The sequence below is a fragment of the Halichoeres trimaculatus genome, unplaced genomic scaffold, assembly GCF_033239565.1.
Source record: "Halichoeres trimaculatus isolate MK-OKI-2021-1 unplaced genomic scaffold, fHalTri1.1 fHalTri1_scaffold_16, whole genome shotgun sequence".
In the NCBI taxonomy this organism is placed as follows: domain Eukaryota; kingdom Metazoa; phylum Chordata; class Actinopteri; order Labriformes; family Labridae; genus Halichoeres; species Halichoeres trimaculatus.
The window spans coordinates 12,122,147-12,139,205 of NW_027437194.1; the positions used below are offsets into that span (position 1 = coordinate 12,122,147).

A 17,059-nucleotide genomic window follows, 5' to 3' on the forward strand; every position below is an offset into this window, starting at 1 on the left:
CCCCCCCCCCCCCCCCCTTTTTTTTTTTTATAACAACGATCGGCAACTTAACTTTTTTCATATATATAAAGATGTGGTGAAAATTAGTATATTTCATCTTCTTCAAGGAAGGGCGTTGTATATTTTTAGTTAAAGATCATCAAGTCAGTAGGTGGCGGTAGTGCACCCTATGTTGCCCATGAACAGTCGGTAATAACTAAAGAAGAAGCCACTCTCATACCATTGACTGGAGGACCCAACGTGAGGACAAGTCGAGCGCCTACCACCCACAGTAAGCTCATTTTGTGTAAAGTGTTTATGTTGTGAATATTTAATTACCGTACTTGGGTAAAAATCTCACAGTATGACGCTAGCTGTTAATTTCAGACCGGGGTTTTAACTGTACACTCTGTACATAGTCATCACGAATGTACTTTTTACAGGCAAGGTGTCAAAATGTCCTTTCGCAGACTACTTTAAGTTAGAACAGTACAGTCAGTGGAAGTAACACTACCGTCTTTTTAATAACCAAAATGAATCTGAAAAATATAAAACATACAAATGCATGGTGACATGCAATTTCAGCTGACATTTAAAGTGGGTGTTCAGCTGTGTTGAGCTGAATGTCATGGCCAGGTAGCAGAAATGATTTATCGTTTCAGAGTTGCTCTTTGGCTTTTATTTATTGCTTCAAAAACACGATGAAAATGATAAAGGGAAAGGTGCAATGCAATGCAGGAACTTTCTTTTGTTATTTCATCTTGGTCTTTGAATTGTCTCTCAAAGACAAGTGTTATGAAACCAGGTCTCTCCTATTTCTGTAAGAGTATAACCATGTGGAGTTTTGTATTGTTACAGTTTATATCAATCATTTTACCAAGAATTCACTTACATCAACAGAACTGATAACTGTTTATCAAAAAAGATTAAGATCAAAACAGAATTAGTCATCTTCATTCACAGTGTAAAGCATTTTAGCCTTACTGGACACTGTAAATAATTTATGAAAATTAGTTTATCATTATTCTGTTACAAGAATAGAGCAGAAAAGATTGCATGGTTGCTCTGAAAACCTACGTACAAGGAGGGAAAATGGTGCCTGAAAGCTGCATGCTTATTCAGCACTGAGACAGAGCCGAGCTGCTGTTTAGAGAAGCAGCATCACGCATGCTTGGTCAGTTTTAATGGTGAGTGAACTGAGGTAAAGGCAATGTCGTCTCAAAACAGAACCCTTCTCTCTCAGTGATTTTATGTTTTCTCAGTCATTGTCTCTCTCTGTCTCAGGGGAAAGATGCAGACACCAGCTGAGTCGATTCTACACAGTGGTTATTTCCACCCAACACTCCGATACTGGCAGACCTGTGCTGCAGACTTAAGACCTGACAATCTTATCTACCCAATTTTCATCACGTAAGTTAAATACTTTTGTTTCTACTTTAGTTAAATGAAGAGTGATTGAGTATCGGTTTTTCCATAATAACCTGTTTTTTCTTTGTCACTTCCTGCTTCAGAGACAGTGAAGATGCAGTGGAGCCCATCGGCAGCCTGCCTGGACAGGCAAGGTAAAGGTCACATCACGTTCTGTCTTAGACATCTGAGAATGACAAGCTTTCAGATGTCAAAAAATATATTCTTATACATTTTATATGTATTTAACCAAAATTACATGACTCATACACACACAGTGCCACACCACAACTGATCTCAATGAGGGTGTTGTCTTCTGATAAGGACAGTAAAGCAGGGTGGACCCAGATCCAAACTCTGGACCTGGTCGAAGATAAGAAGAGAATCCGTTAGACCTTTATTCCTCGAAAAACAAAGCCTTGATCATTCTTCAAATTATTTTTATATTTTTGATTCCTACAACCTCCTAAACACTCAAGTTTATACAATTATATTCCCCGTTAAAGTGTCAACTACTTAAGGCTGCGTAAAAGAACGTTTTGTTGTCACTTACTTTATAAGAAAGTGAAAAAGTGAACTGTTATTGTAGTTCAAAGCTACTTTTTTCATAGTTAAAATGTGATACTTAAGGTTATTTATTCTGCCAAGCTATACATTTGTCTCGACGGCCCTGCTGACAATATGTTTTTATTCTTTGCATTTCCATCAATAGGTATGGAGTTAACAAACTAGAGGGCATGTTGAGGCCACTTGTGGAGAATGGACTGAAGTGTGTGTTGATTTTTGGCGTGCCTGCCAAAATCGCAAAGGTATTGTTCTATGTTTTTGCCTTTCTTGCATTCTTTTGTCCTGAATCTGTACTGAGGATGAAACTGTAACACAACTTTGAGCTAGCAGTCCCGCGTATGCCTCAATAACAGCATGAGACTAACCTTTATGACCATTAGTAGTAAGTTTTCTTTTACTCTAATGTTTTAAAAACATTATTCTTAGAGTTGACAAACCTGTTTCTTTACACACTGGAACCTGTCATCTCTTCCTGGTAGGATGAAAGAGGTTCAGGTGCTGACACAGATGACACACCAGCTGTCCTGGCAGTAAAGAAAATCCGGTCTTTGTTCCCTGAGTTGTTGGTAGCATGTGATGTCTGCTTATGTCCCTACACAGCTCATGGACACTGTGGTGAGTGTCTCCTTGGCTCATTTGCCTTCTGCTTAAAGAGAGAAGATATAACAACAATTTTTAATGCGCGGCACGCATTTGAATTGTCTATTCATTTTTTCCTGCAGGTATCCTGAACGATGACGGCACCCTGAACAATGATGCCAGCTGCCTGCGCCTGGCAGAAGTTGCAGTCGCCTATGCCAGAGCTGGTAAGTCTTGTTCTTTTCTGTTTAAAGGTTCTTTTTTATTTGATCCCATTGTTGTTTAGCAATGAGCATTAATTTGATTTTCTTTGGTGGACATGGGAATGTAAAACAACTTTCATGAAAAGTATTTTGTGATATGTGGAATGTGTTGACACTTGGACATAAAATATGTCTGATGATTTCTGTAAATGGTCACATAAACAGAAACCATTCCTCATTGAGACTTCATTCTACCAGGTTTCTCTTTTCAGCAAGGATCCTACCAGGTGTTGCTTTAAAAGTTGTTACCAAGGCAGAAAAAATGACCAACAAACATTTAACACAAAGTTGTCAACCAGCCAATTGACTGCAAACTACAGAACAAAGGTTGAATGGCAGCTTTTGTACAACAGTTGATTCAAGTACAGCCATCAGCTTAATGTGCATGTCCATGCACCACATTCAGAGAGCACAACTTGCTTCAGATACTTCATTCAGTAAACGTCAGGCTCGCACCTAACTGATACAAACTTTCTAACCGATGTGATGTGATAGGATGTGACTCACAATGTGTCTTTGCATCTGTACTCATGTTGTCACGATCACATGTTGTTCTGCAGGCTGTCACATCATCGCTCCCTCTGATATGATGGATGGAAGAGTCAGAGCCATAAAACAAGCCCTGATATCCAATGGTTTTGGAAACAAGGTAAAAGACTAAACATCCCTGCTCTTTTGAGAGTCACACATTTGTAGACAAGAAAACTACAGAGTTGTATCATGTTTTACTGATTATTTATCATCGTACATGCAACAAATCTTCTCAAAAGACCAAAACCACTGTTGTTTTTTCAAAATGGTTTTTGTGGCTCTTAGCTCCAGGCTCATGGTTTAGTAAAGCTATGAAAAAGGATAAGTCGCCATGAATTTGCTTGGAAATGTTATAAACAAAACATCCAAGTTGTGCATATTTGAGCTACTTATGGGCATTTCTGTTAGCAGGTTTTTGAATGTCTAATGTCTTCAGCAGGACTAAATCTTTTGGGGCTTGTGTAGACCATGACAGAAAAAATGATATATATCAGGATTTTTGTAAAAAGAGTAGATGCTATTATTTTGTTTTAAAAAATGGATTCTTTGTATTATCCTCCCACCTTTTCCAGGCTTCAGTGTTGAGCTACAGTGCAAAGTTTGCATCCTGTTATTATGGGCCTTTCAGGTGAGTAAACGCTGCAGGGTCAGATTTCCACTGCTCTTTCAGAACTCAGATTTGATGGTGGCTCTCTGTTGGTTTTCTCTATAGAGACGCTGCACAGTCCAAACCTGCATTTGGGGACAGACGCTGCTATCAGCTGCCTCCTGGAGCCAGGGGACTCGCCATTCGTGCTGTTGTGAGTTGTTCAGTGTGTGAGCATTTGGATTTCAGTTTTATTCTGGGGCCAGTTTTCGGAGGTGTTACCATTTTTCTGTGGTATAGGAACGAGATGTGAGAGAGGGAGCTGACATGCTGATGGTGAAACCAGGCCTGCCATATCTGGACATTGTGAGAGAAGTCAAAGACAAGGTTTGTAACAGATTCAGTTAAGATTTAAAGACAACAAGTTTGGGGCCATGCTTATTTTCAGGGTTTTTTGATTTTTGTTTATTTTTTTCAAAATACATTATTTTAATATATCATTTGGCCTTTCAAAGGAAGTGCAGACTTTAAACAACCTTATCTCTTTATGTCCCTCTATTTAGTTCCCCACTCACCCACTGGCAGTGTATAATGTGTCAGGTGAGTTTGCCATGATGTGGCATGGAGCACAGGCTGGAGCATTCGACCTGCGAGCTGCCGTGATGGAGGCCATGACTGCTTTCCGGAGGGCAGGTAAGGAGAGAGTAAAGGAAAGAAAGGAGTTATTGCTCCTAACACACAAACAAATAAAAAATTTAAGTGAACCTCCTTTGCACATGTTTGATTCCACACACAAATTTCAGACGTTAACTCTTGGCTGTGACTATACGAGACTATAAATGTCCTTGTTGTGCCTGTGCCAGGTAAATGTCTGTATTTAAAATGGAATAAATGCAATCATGAGTACTTCTAAAACTATGTCCTACACCTCCAGCACTCTGACAGGGTGCCTTCCTTCACCTTTCACAGCTGACTATTTTCTACCTATTCAATGAAAACTCTTAACTACAATGATCTCTTTCTGTGTGGTATGTGTTTGAAGGACTGCCCAGAGATAGCTTGTGGAAACGGCCTCTTGTACTTTTCTTTGCTGTCTTTTCTGCCCAAAAACCAAAGAGAGTAAAGAGTAGCGAAATGGTGGTTAAAGCACAGGTTTCAGGTGTTTAAAAAGTCTGAATTAAGGGTATAAGAACCTTTCAAAACACCTCACAGCAAAGCCTTTTTGCTAGCTGAGCCTTGATGTTTCCAGAGTAGATTAGTCAAGAGTAGAAACAAAACATGAGGAATGGAGGGGAAGTGAAGTATAAATTTTACACACTTCTATCCATAAAACAGAGAATTTATTTCCATTCATGCTGTCAGTAAACAAATATTTAAATACGTTTTGTGTGGACATGCTTGTTTTGAAAGATCACAAAACCAGCATTCTCAAGCCATGGCAATACAACGCCGGGTATTTGGGAAACTGCATATATTTTTATACATTTAAACCTGTTTCCACACCAAACCGCAGTTTTACGTCATTAAAAATGATGTTTTCTAAAAACTTTGGCCAAAGTTAAGATTTTGGAAAATTTTTGTTTCATGGTTTTGAGTATACACCTGGAAACAGTTTTTGGTTCTGAGATGTCACAGCTGATGACAAGGGTTCATTCTAATTAGGTGTCATGGGTTTTACCTCTGAAAAACACCTCCAAATATGGGTTTGGCATGCTTCAGGTCACACTTATCGGCAGACTTGCCTAGTGCAGAATTTTTTTTAAAAAAGCGAGGGGGGTTATTCTTTTTTGAAAATACCTGGCTATGTGTGTACAAGGCCACGTGTAAAACACCAGTGCTCCAGGTACAAATCCTAATAAAACACCACTGAATGTTGGAATCCCCTGGATAATAATCTGCCTGTGGTGAATGCAGTGCATGTAAAACTGGCAAAGATGAAAAGGTCAGCAGGGGCCTGTCATTAGTCATTCATGTTGAGTAGGCCAATTAAAGTGGATCGTGATAGCATGTTTTTCCCAGTAAAAGGTCACACGTCAGGGTGGTGATCAGCCAGACAAGCACGTGTCATTACTGATTAGATGTAATCTCTACAGATATCTGCATCTGACAGTTGATTTACAAAGAGGAGTCAACAAACTCTGACTTAACACTTCAATTATTTTCATCTGTGTTGCAGGTGCCGACATCATCATCACCTATTACACCCCTCAGCTGCTCAACTGGATGAAGGAGTGAAATACATCTGAGGCCAAAGGATGGATGGACCAACAGGCAGACTTTTAAAGTACAAACCTGCTTTGTCACAGTCATGCTAACAAACAAACAGCTCTAAGGGAAAAAAAGGTATGAAAAGAAGAATAGGCCTTCATTGAACTTAATTAGTTCAACTCTAAGAGTAAAGACTACATAGCAGGACACCAATGCTTATCTGTTTAAACAGAGTCATGTATCTGAGTGATATTCAGAGAAAAACTTTTAAAGGGCTAACGGGGTGCTGAAAAGTGAGAATGTACATATTGACAATCGTCTTGGTGTTTTCTAGAAGGTGCCTCCAGGGTGTCAAAGCAGCGTTAAATAAAGTCAGGCATCCCCTTAAGCTATTCTGATTCTGTATTATACGTTCATATTTGTGACAGCCATACGAATAGCTTATAGACATATTGCTGCTGTATTAGCTGAAAGCTTTAGCACTGTCCTGTTGACAAGAGGGAATAAAACACTTCATCATATCCACAGGAGTTTGTACTGTTGAATGCTGATGCACACCTACTAACCAGATTTTCTCTCTAACAAACGTGGATTTAAAATCTGCCGTGAAAGACAAACTTATATATGTCAAATTAGTCAGTTAAAATATGCACATAGTGTCATTCAGACTCCATTTGTGAGTGTCTTGCTCTTAAAATTTACTTTTTACTCTCGATAAAGATGTACTTGAAACTATACGTCTCAAAAATGTACTCATGTATGATTGCTGAAACAAAGTTCTGTTTATTAAGGATCGTAGAAAAAGACGCATCAAAATATTTTTGATTACAGAAGTTTTCTGGTTGCACATAGCTGCTGAAATACCACATTTTGTTGTCTTTGGAGCAGAGGTGGGGATGAGCTGAAGATTATTATTATTTTTATTTATACCATAATTTCAGTGTGAATATTGATTTTGAGATGTGCTGCTTTGATGCTTTGGCTCTGGATTAAATCGTTTCAATTATCTACAATATCCACTACAAAGCCATGAGTTATAAATGAAGTGCAGATCTAGACAATACACTTTAATATGTTTGAAATACCCCTTTTTATCTCTGAAACACCACAGAAATGTCTGTTTCTCATATAGACACCCCAAATGTAAATTTTCCAACAACAGTATCAGCATGAAGAGAATGACTGACTACATTTCCAGTCATATGTGTGTGAGGTTCCTGTTGAACATCCTTTTGTGGTACTAGTGTCCCTTTGGCTGATGTTCCCAGCAAAATCCATCAGGTGGAGCTGTTTGATTTCTTATAGCTTTGCTGCAAAAGCATCTGACTTGTAAGATCCTATCATAAACTCTTGCTGTTTAATCCTATTGCAACAAGTGGAATATGCAAAAAAGGAGAAAAAACTTCAATACCAACTGAATTATCCCAGATTTTTTAACACATCTTTAGTAGACTCAAGACTCATCTTACAGTATAAATGCTCTGCAGTAAATAATCATCAGACTGCAGAAAGCTGATGTTTTACCCTGCACTGAAAAGTGACCGCTAGGAGGCGACTCACGTCCGTTTATTTGGTGTGCATTTAAACACTGCAAAAAATACGCCTTACAAATTTCTAACATTTAATTGTCACATTTCACTTAGACTTTAGTTAAGTTTGATCATTAAGCTCCGTTTACACATCTGGCTCCACATTGTAGACGGAGATCCATTCGTGAATTTGTTTCAAGGGGAGAAAAAAAATCAGCCTTGAGTTGTTTTTTAATTCTTTAAAAAGAGATGCAGTGAACAGAAAGATAAGTAAGGTTGTAAGCCAACCCGAAATCGTCTCGATTTTTTCCCCAAAATCGGATTTATTATCAGAAAGCACGGTTTCCTCAATCTCTGTGGCCAGTAGGACATTTCTTACAGTGTGTGACGTGCGGGGGGCGAGCAAAGGGCTGCTCTGATTTAAGTTGCAGTCTCTGGTTGAACATTATCACTCTCAGAGAGACCGTCAATAAGCGGACCCGCTGCGTGAGGGAGGAGCACTTGGAAAGCACCGGAACTTTATATTAGGTGGTTTTACGCACCAGATACGCATGGCACAGCCGGGCTGGCGCGACCGGGTGATGTCTTTAGCCACTCTTCTTGGATTTTAGTAAAGAGGGAAGAAGACAGAGAGCGAGGAAGACGGTTACTTATGTGTTGGTGTGAGTCTGCCACAGCCAGCCGTGTCTTCTGTCCAAGCGGTGCGCCCCCCGTGCCCGTACCTTCTCTCTTGGACTTCTCTGAGAGGCGACATGGGATGCAGAAGCGCGCTGGGATGCTGCCTGCTCGCGGCGTTGTCCTGCTGCTTGCTGCCCGGCTGCTCAGGTAACATCACCGTGGCGGTGATGCTCCCGGACAACCACCTCAAGTACCCTTGGGCTCTTCCGCGCGTCTTCCCGGCCATCCTCATGGCTCACGAGGACCTGCACGGTAAACATGGGCTGCTGCTCGGCCGCTCCATCAACATTTTAAACTACAGCACGGAGGACCCAGCCGCGGGCTCGTGCGCAGAGAGTCGGGCACAAGTTGTTGCAGTGGATGCAAAGCTCTACATCCGCCCGGACGCGTTCTTTGGACCCGGGTGCGTGTACCCACTCGCCTCCGTGGGACGTTTCGCATCCCACTGGAAACTCCCGTTAATTACCGCCGGTGGACCCGCGTACGGCTTCGACAAGCGCGAGGAGTACCGGACCATCGTGCGCAGCGGGCCGTCCACCACCAAGCTTGGGGACTTTGTCAACGTGCTGCACACGCACTTCAACTGGACGTCCCGCGCTGTGGTGATCTTCCACGACCTGCGGCAGGACGACCGGCCGCACTACTTTCTGTCCGAGGGGATCTACCTGAACCTGAAGGAGGAGATGAACGTCACGGTGGAGGCCCAGCCGTATGAGGATGACTTCAAGCACTACAAGGATCTTATAACGTTCATGAAGGAGCGAGGAAGAAGTAAGTGCTTGCTGGGTGGAAAGTGTGGTTTTAAGTGCAATGTGATGTTTTACATCTCAGGTATAGACTCCAAACATTGGCTGTTATGGACATGGGCATAACATAACCCCCCCACCCCCTAAAAAAAAAGTTTGTGACAGTATCGCAGGAAAAAAACAGATCAGCATCTGGTTTCTGTAAAGATACTGTCAATGGATGTTGACGGGAATCAATCTTGCCTTAAAAAAAGATCTAAATTGGATTATTATCTTAACTTTAGAGAAACTTTTAAATTCCTTGACAAGACCAGAGAACACTAAACAACATTTAATTCGGAGGGATTATTTTTAATTAAATCATGAGATGATAGAGCCCACCAAACAATGAGGTCACAGTAAAGTTTTCCCCCTGCAGATACAAACAGAGGTGGACTGGAAAAGGTGCAGAGGCAAGCCTGTTTATTCCGGGGTTGTTACGCAGGAATGTTTAGGCTGTGGGCAGTTTGCTAGTGTTGCTGCTTTACTACCCAAGGAAGACCACCACCTGCGCTTTTTAAGAGAGAAGGGGGCAGGGTGAGATCAAATGGGTGCCAAACATGCCCTGCAGGTGAAAGCAAACTTGTCTGAAACTGACACAAGCTGACTTTCTAAACTCGGGTTTTCCTAAAAGTGACTAAATACACGGTGCTTTTCTTTTTGGTAACATGAAAACAAAATTAAGGAGCGTAATGATGAGCCATTTCTTTATCTTGTACTAGACAGAACATGGATGTAAATGCTTATTTTGAGAAAATTCCATATGTAAAATGAAGCAAAGTGATAAATATGATCCTGTCAGTTGGTTTGGGGTAGAATCCCAACTCCAAAAGCTCTTTTAAAAGATTGAATAAGAAAAAACAAGGCATGAAAAAGATTTTGGTATTATTTTGCTTTCTGACTAACTAAATAACATCTGTTTTCTGTTGAAACATAAATCACACAGTAAACTGGCTGTTAAATCACTCGTCAACGATGTCTCTTTATGTTAAATTAACTGGAAACATTGTGAGGCTGGCGTTATCATTACTGCTGTTGTGAAAAGTTAATTGTCTGCCTCCGACTGCACATGCACAGCTGCACATGTGATTCTGTGAGGGAGGAGAGGAGACAGATGTTCAAAGTCAGTGCATCATCCATGCAGAAGCAAAGTGAAATGTTTCACTCTTTGTTTAAGAATGATGCTGTGAAACCAAAATTTTTCCAGATGAAATCTCAACATTTCATACAAAGATAAAATATATGTAGCTTATAGACTAAATATATCAATAGTAATTAACATCAGACAGTAAGCTGAAACAATAAAACAGCATTAAGGATTTTAAAAATGCTAAATACTGTTAAAAAAAGGATAGAAGATAAAAACCTGAATATGAAATAAAGGATTAAGGCTGTTAGGAAAAACAAATATATCAGACATTTAATAGTCAGTCTTAAGAGGATATAAAGTAATGATTTAGACTAGTGGTTAGTTTTACAAGCAGGTAAAACAGAATCACACTCTAAAGGCCACAAGGAAAATACATTTGCAAAGGCTCGTCCTGAAGTGAACATAACAGTAGCTGCTTTCTGTTGGAAAAGCTGAGGGCAGAAAGAATCCAACCAACTGATTGATCTGGATGAGACTACAAGATTGACGTAAGACTTTAGCCTTGAGGAGCTGCATCCTTGAGGTTGTTAGCCTAGAACAATGCTGAAGGCTGGGTCAAAACAAGCTCTGATTTAAGAACAGAAGAAAAAAACATTGCAATCAATTTCAAAGAAGAGTAGAAAAGATTACATCGATTGTTTGTTGTCTCTGTATAGGTGTAAAGTTGTATTTCCAACCATTTTTCAGAATCAACTTAGTAGAAATGGAACATAGCCATAAGATGTTTTTGTTTTGTTACTGAGGACTGCAGTTTCATATCATCAAAAGGGTTGGTAGCCTTCCACAGAGGCCACCATGTTTCTACAGTGGAATAGAACAGACAAACTTGTAACATCCATTTTTGTATTCAGGAAGTGTCCACATGATAGTCAGGTTTATGTGTCAGTGACAAGTGAATGCACTGAGCATGATTCACAGCAGCTTCTTGTTGTTGAAGGCCACCATGTGGAGGCAGTGTTTCAACCTATCGATAAATATGGCTAGAAGATTCAAATCAAAAAAACAAAAAACAAACCTTTATTCATCCCAAAGGGGCAATTTTAAGGTGCACAGAACAGCAAGAAAACAATGTAGACACTTTAACTGTTGACAAAAAATGAGAAAACAATCAGCACAACTTTCAGTCATTCACAAATTTTAAGCTAAAAAGCTGTATACAGGAATATAAATAATATACAATGAAAATACTGAAAAAGGACCTGAAATACATTTATACTAAAATTCTGGATACTGAGGATCATGAGTATTGGGAATCAGTGTGATATGTGCAAATTGGCATGAGGTAAAGTAAAGAGGTAAAGATTAGCAAATGCAGATAGCCTGAGGTAGATATCGCTAGAAGATATTGCTAGACTTTTTTTCCAGGTTGTGAAGTGTATTGCAGAATTAATCACATTCTGTTTACCTGTGACAATTCTTCACAGGAGATTGAAACAACCATGTCCCATGTTTTAGTTTAGTTAAGTGTGGTAATCCTTTGTCTAAATCATCGTTGTAACTTAAATTCTGCTGTAAAGGTGGTAGGAGAATCTATGAAGGGCTTAAGATTTGTATTTGTATTTTCAAATACTTTGAATTAGCAGTAATAAATGTTAAACTTTGGTAAATGAAACAGAACAAATTGAAAATTATCCACTTGTGTGGTACCTTTTATTATTTAAACAAATTAAACGCTTGTACTCAGGAGAAGGCAGTCAGTGGATAAATTAGAGAAAACCTGCAATGCCAAAATAAAATAAAATAAAATAAAATAAAATAAAATAACACCAGAGCCACAGTAAATGCTAACCTCATTGGTTGAACGCAAAATTAATACAAACGTTTTACAATGGAATGGAAACTTTTTCATATTTTTAGATATGACTGAGAGACAAATGGAGGTTTCAGCTGAGAAAACATTTGAAGACGATAATTACTGTCTTGTTTTGATGTCAGGTCCTCTTTAGGTTCAGATATTTCCAGTGAAACACTTATAAAAATATTTCTTGTCAGTTCTTTTATGAAGCATCTTTATACTGACCTTGCTGTATTTCCCTCCTAAATATATGAACATTCAGATTTATCAAATGTTGAATGTAAGATTAGCTAAATCGGCTAAATAATACTTTAAAATAAACCATAGGGAAATGCAACTTTCATACCCATTAAATGGAAGGTGAATATGTTTTCCATCTTTATGTCTTTTTCTTCATACAATTACATTAGTCTGACCTGCTGAAATCTGAATGCTTGTCTTCTTGAATCAAATATTCAGCTATTTACGTACCAGATCTTGTGATTTTCAGTTGTGTACTGATGTGTTGCAAAATGTCTTCCTTTACTCCTGGGAACATTTGGAAAGAATAAATGTTGAAACCAGTTCAACATCTCTGAGCAAGTTTCCGACCAGTAAATGTTGGAATATGATGGTTTCTGGCAGTGTGAAATAAATAGAGTTTTAAACATCCTAATCTGTTGTTACAGTAACAGCATCAACAAACAATGCAGTAAAAACCGAGTGCAGGTAATTAAGGAGCTGTGCAGCAACAATGGAAAGAGGGGAGGGGTGCACGATGCCAACATTCTCTTCTTCCCAGGTGAATTATGGAGCTGCGGCAGTGGGCTGAGGTCAGGGGAGCTAATGGTTTTGTCAGGGCTTGTCCCAGCTCGGCATACTTTCATCCCAGAAGATAACCTCCGGCTCTGTCGCGTCACCCCACTGCTGGGTTCAAACCTCGAGAGGCTGATTGAGGTGTGAAAGGAAAAGGAGGGCTTTTATTGAGAAGCCACAGATCATTCAGAGTGCTGACAGCTGACCGAGTAATTGCGTCTTTTTGTTGAGTGAATCACCCCTCCCACCGCCACCTCAAATTTTCCAAATTCCTGGTTTTAATACCTGGAAAACGCAGATGCAACCAAGGACACTTTAACAAGTTTTCAGGAACTGATACTTGTTATTTTCCATTATTTCAGACTCTTAGTGGTCCTAAAGTGAAATATGTTACTCTATTTAACATAGATACTGCAATAGATTCTGATTTGACTTTTAATAAGCTCTCTACCCACAGACCCCCAGAGGCTGAATGAAAATCTCCTTAGTAAGGTTCATACTCCAGTGAACACATTTTCATAGTGGTGTATCAAGCAGTAACTTGCAGTATCAGTAAATAAAGCTGATAAGGAAGTCCAAAACCTGCAGTACATTAAGTGGTCATGGGAAGCCAAAAAAAAGTTTTGAAATGCCAGTTTCATTATGCAGAATCAAATGTGACTTTTTGGTACAAAGCATGGTTTTGGTCTCAGATGATCATTCCCTATTCATGATATTACAAGTTTTTTTCTTAAGGGTGGCCCAGCAAAATTCAGGTTGAAATATTTTAGGGTTTATTGCATAATAGATTTACATTAAACAACAAGATTCATTGAGAATACACTAGACATTGATTGATTACAAAAATCAGTCACTTGTTCTTCACAGTTTTCAGTCCTGAGATTTTGTTTTTCCCTCCTGGGCCCTTCTTGTGATCCAAACCCCTGGTGTTAACAATTTTTTTTTTCTGTTGAAGTCAGTTAAGTTCCACAGAGTCTTGTCATTGATTTGCGTGAAGTCATACTACTGTCTGTCATCCAGAAGAAACTTGCAGAGATTGCCAGTTGAAATGTGCAGCTCCTTTTATGTTTAGATTGTGCGTGACGTTTCAAATATTTCTTACAAGCCCTGTGATCCTTGGTGTACCCTGCCTTTCGCCCTAGACAGCTGGGATAGGTTCCAGCAACCCACAACCCTGAACAGGACAAGCGGTATAGAAGGTGATATTTCTTACAATTAAAATTAGGTACTTTCGTAGGGACCGACCAGTCTGTAGTACCAAGAACCAATTCACATAAAACCAAATGGTACCATGTTCCGATACCTAAATGCATCCTTCTGACTGTGAGAGAGTGGCTGGTAATTTCTGTTGCAAAATAAATGTTACATTGAAAAATTTGTAATTTTAATATTAAACAAATTTATATTCATAACCACATTAACACACACAAAAGTACCGGGCATCAGTACCGTATCGTTTCGAATATGAAAGATACCCATCCCTAATCAGAATTCCTTCTGGTTAGCAAAGGAAGCACTGTTGTCAAAAAACAAACACTTATATGTGGTGTGAAATGTACCCACATGATATGTACACACGTCAAATTCATACCTGAGTGAAAAAAATTCCATCTAAATTTAAAATGTAATAAATCCCGAAACGTTTCATCCTGAATTTTTTGGGTCACCCTTTCTGATGCATCAATTTGGTTGATATTGAGCCTGAGAGCTGTACATTTATTTTCATATTTCATATCTGCAGTTGCTTGCTAGGAGGCTTGAGGCTCCGCTTCTTTGCTTGTGTGTTGATGAATCAAAAGATAGTTTGACTTTGCATTTCTTTGAATTAGTGGGTACATCAGATTTCATGGAGATCCCCATTTAAGTGGACTTGCATTTGACTTGCCTCTGCACACATTCATTGGTAGAAACAAGGCGTTAGTCAGCAGCGTATAGTCACAAATTGCAGGTTGCCACCCACTGTTAGCCTCCCCCACCACTCTGTACAGCCCACGATTAGTTTGTCCTTTCTTGGCTGGTGTAAAGTCACAGCACTGGTTTGAAGCACTGACCCTCTGCACGCCGCCAAATCGCCTACAGGCACATCACCCACTTCGGCTGTTTCACTTGTTGTCTTGAATCCAGGAGCATATTCATTAAAAAACCCACACCCTATGAGGTTTATCTACTTAAATGTTACACCACAGTGTGCTTTGAATGCATGAAGTTGAAATGATGAGGAAAAATTTATAGAACAACCAGCCAGATCTTTGCTGGACCATCCTCTGAGGTTATACCCAGCAGCTGAGGATAAACTGGAGTTGCAGTAGTATGCAGAGACTGCCAGGTGTCTGTATTTCTGCAGAATAGGCTCAGCATCTTGGATAATCATATTCAGAATACTGATTCTGCAAGAATGTGGTGCTGATGTGCTAAAAGACTGAGTATTGGTAATTTATGGGACATATACTAAAGTACATCATCCCTTGTTTTGTAAGGCAGCTCACACTTTATTTTTCTAATCATGGCAGTGGTACATGGTAAATATGGCTTTTTTCAAAACTTAAAAGCAGATTTTTACATCACATATTCTTATTAAACAACCTTTAGCTAAAAATCACCACAATAAGGACAGTAATAAGATTTTCAGAGACTGATCTCTAAACCTGGACATATAGATATAAAGTATGTGGATTTCTTACCCCTTCATTATGTGTCATCTTTGAGCTCTTTGTCACTGTGAGCCAAAAGTAGCTTTCAAAGCGTTGTTAATGTGTTCCATCCCCCCATTACTTTGCTTAGTGTTGCTTTCCCCGTGATGCTTTCAGTCCGGCAATATCACACAAAAAAAGGAAGATGCATTTGTGTAAGTGCATGACAAGATCTGGCTTCTGAGCATGAGTGGCTTGAAGTGGCAATGAGTGACAGCATCTCTTCACAATGCATCTCAGGTGTTAACTCCCCATAATTACAGAAATTCTCTTTTCAGTGAGAAGAAGGACCGCCCTGTGTGTAACAACAGCAGAGGGTTAGATGCTGCTTTCTAGGATTCATTTTCTGCCACATTTTCAAAATCAGAAGAAATGCTGCAGAGGAAAAGCTGTAAATCACCAGTAAATCATCAGTCTGTGAAACAAAAGGCAGCGAGGAAAAACATGGCACAGGTTGACATCAGAAAATACAATCAAGAAAGCAACAAAACAGCTTTTATGCGATGATGAGCTTGTTTTGTGTTTTTACACATGCATGTGAAAGTTTATGGAAGCAGCACAGTTTAATGTCCTAGTTTGCAGTCAAGACGTGTAACGAACAATTTCATTCAGCTTTTAAAAATGCTGCAAAGGTGCAGACAAACCCTTAACCAGCTGTTTTCATGTCTTATATTTTCAAAACATGTGAAATAGAGATAGACTGATTTTTTTGGGGGCCGATACTGATTATTAGAAGGCAGGGAGGCCGATAACTGATATTTGAAGCCGATATTAATTTGCAGTCAAAGTGAAAATATTAGCGTAAAAATTTTGAACAACACAAACTCTGCATTCAAATGCCTTTAATGTCTGGAGAAACTGTCAGTGAGCAGAGCTGTTGCTTATGTTTACTTATCATTATTGAGTTTACAGTGACGTTACTTGTGAGTTACAGAGGACAATTTCGGGAGAGTCTGCTGCCTTAACTTACCTTCAAAACACACTTCTGCTATACAGAGTTTATCCTCTTGGCAAAACCTTTTTTAAAAATCTCTGTTGTGTGTGTGTGTGAGACAGAAAGCGCTGCATGCGCACAGCTCTCGCTGCTGATTTGCTGTTACCTGAGCCATGGCTCTGCAAGTAACCAAACAGATGGTACTGTGGGTGGGACAATGCTGGGGGCTGAGAAGTGACTGCAGACAGCGGCGCAGCTGCATCAAAGCCGAAACAACACAGTTTTAAACTGGCTGATGCCTTTATGCCCCAAAATGCCAAATATCAGTCCTGATAATCGGCCTGGTCGTTAATTGGTCTATCCCTAATGTGAAACAAACAGCTAAAAACAACTTTCTTCATCTTTTTTGTCTCATCCTCACACTCACTGATTTATTTCTTCAATTTTCACTGTAAACAAAAATGAGCCCTAACTCCCTTTAATGTGCCCTAAAACAGGAAAATAATGGACCAATTTTAATGAAACTGCCTAGAGACATGTTGAATTTGGTAATCTCAACCAACTTTGAAGGACTTTGGAGTAA

General features: G+C 39.5%; 2 protein-coding genes across 3 annotated transcripts in view; both read left to right on the top strand.

The window, feature by feature from the left end:
• The first annotated feature begins 179 nt into the window (after window positions 1–179).
• alad (aminolevulinate dehydratase) lies at window positions 180–6,645 on the top strand. 2 transcript variants are annotated; one of them, XM_074690017.1, is made up of 13 exons: window positions 180–271; window positions 1,264–1,389; window positions 1,491–1,541; window positions 2,099–2,195; window positions 2,433–2,568; window positions 2,676–2,759; window positions 3,356–3,444; window positions 3,899–3,954; window positions 4,039–4,126; window positions 4,213–4,299; window positions 4,476–4,605; window positions 6,089–6,186; window positions 6,326–6,645. In XM_074690017.1, exons 2-12 carry the CDS (start codon window positions 1,271–1,273, stop codon window positions 6,145–6,147), a joined length of 996 nt encoding a protein of 331 aa, XP_074546118.1. In that variant the 5' UTR covers window positions 180–271; window positions 1,264–1,270; the 3' UTR covers window positions 6,148–6,186; window positions 6,326–6,645. The 2 variants fall into 2 exon arrangements, with proteins under 2 accessions (XP_074546118.1, XP_074546117.1); XM_074690016.1 differs by having other exon boundaries at window positions 6,089–6,645.
• Window positions 6,646–8,087: 1,442 nt separating this feature from the next.
• The window catches only part of npr2 (natriuretic peptide receptor 2), an 82,231-nt gene continuing 73,259 nt past the window's right edge, over window positions 8,088–17,059 (top strand). The window contains exon 1 of the mRNA XM_074690014.1: window positions 8,088–9,098. Within this exon, the coding sequence (XP_074546115.1) occupies window positions 8,402–9,098 (697 nt within the window). The 5' untranslated portion in view covers window positions 8,088–8,401. The remainder of the gene's footprint in view (window positions 9,099–17,059) is intronic.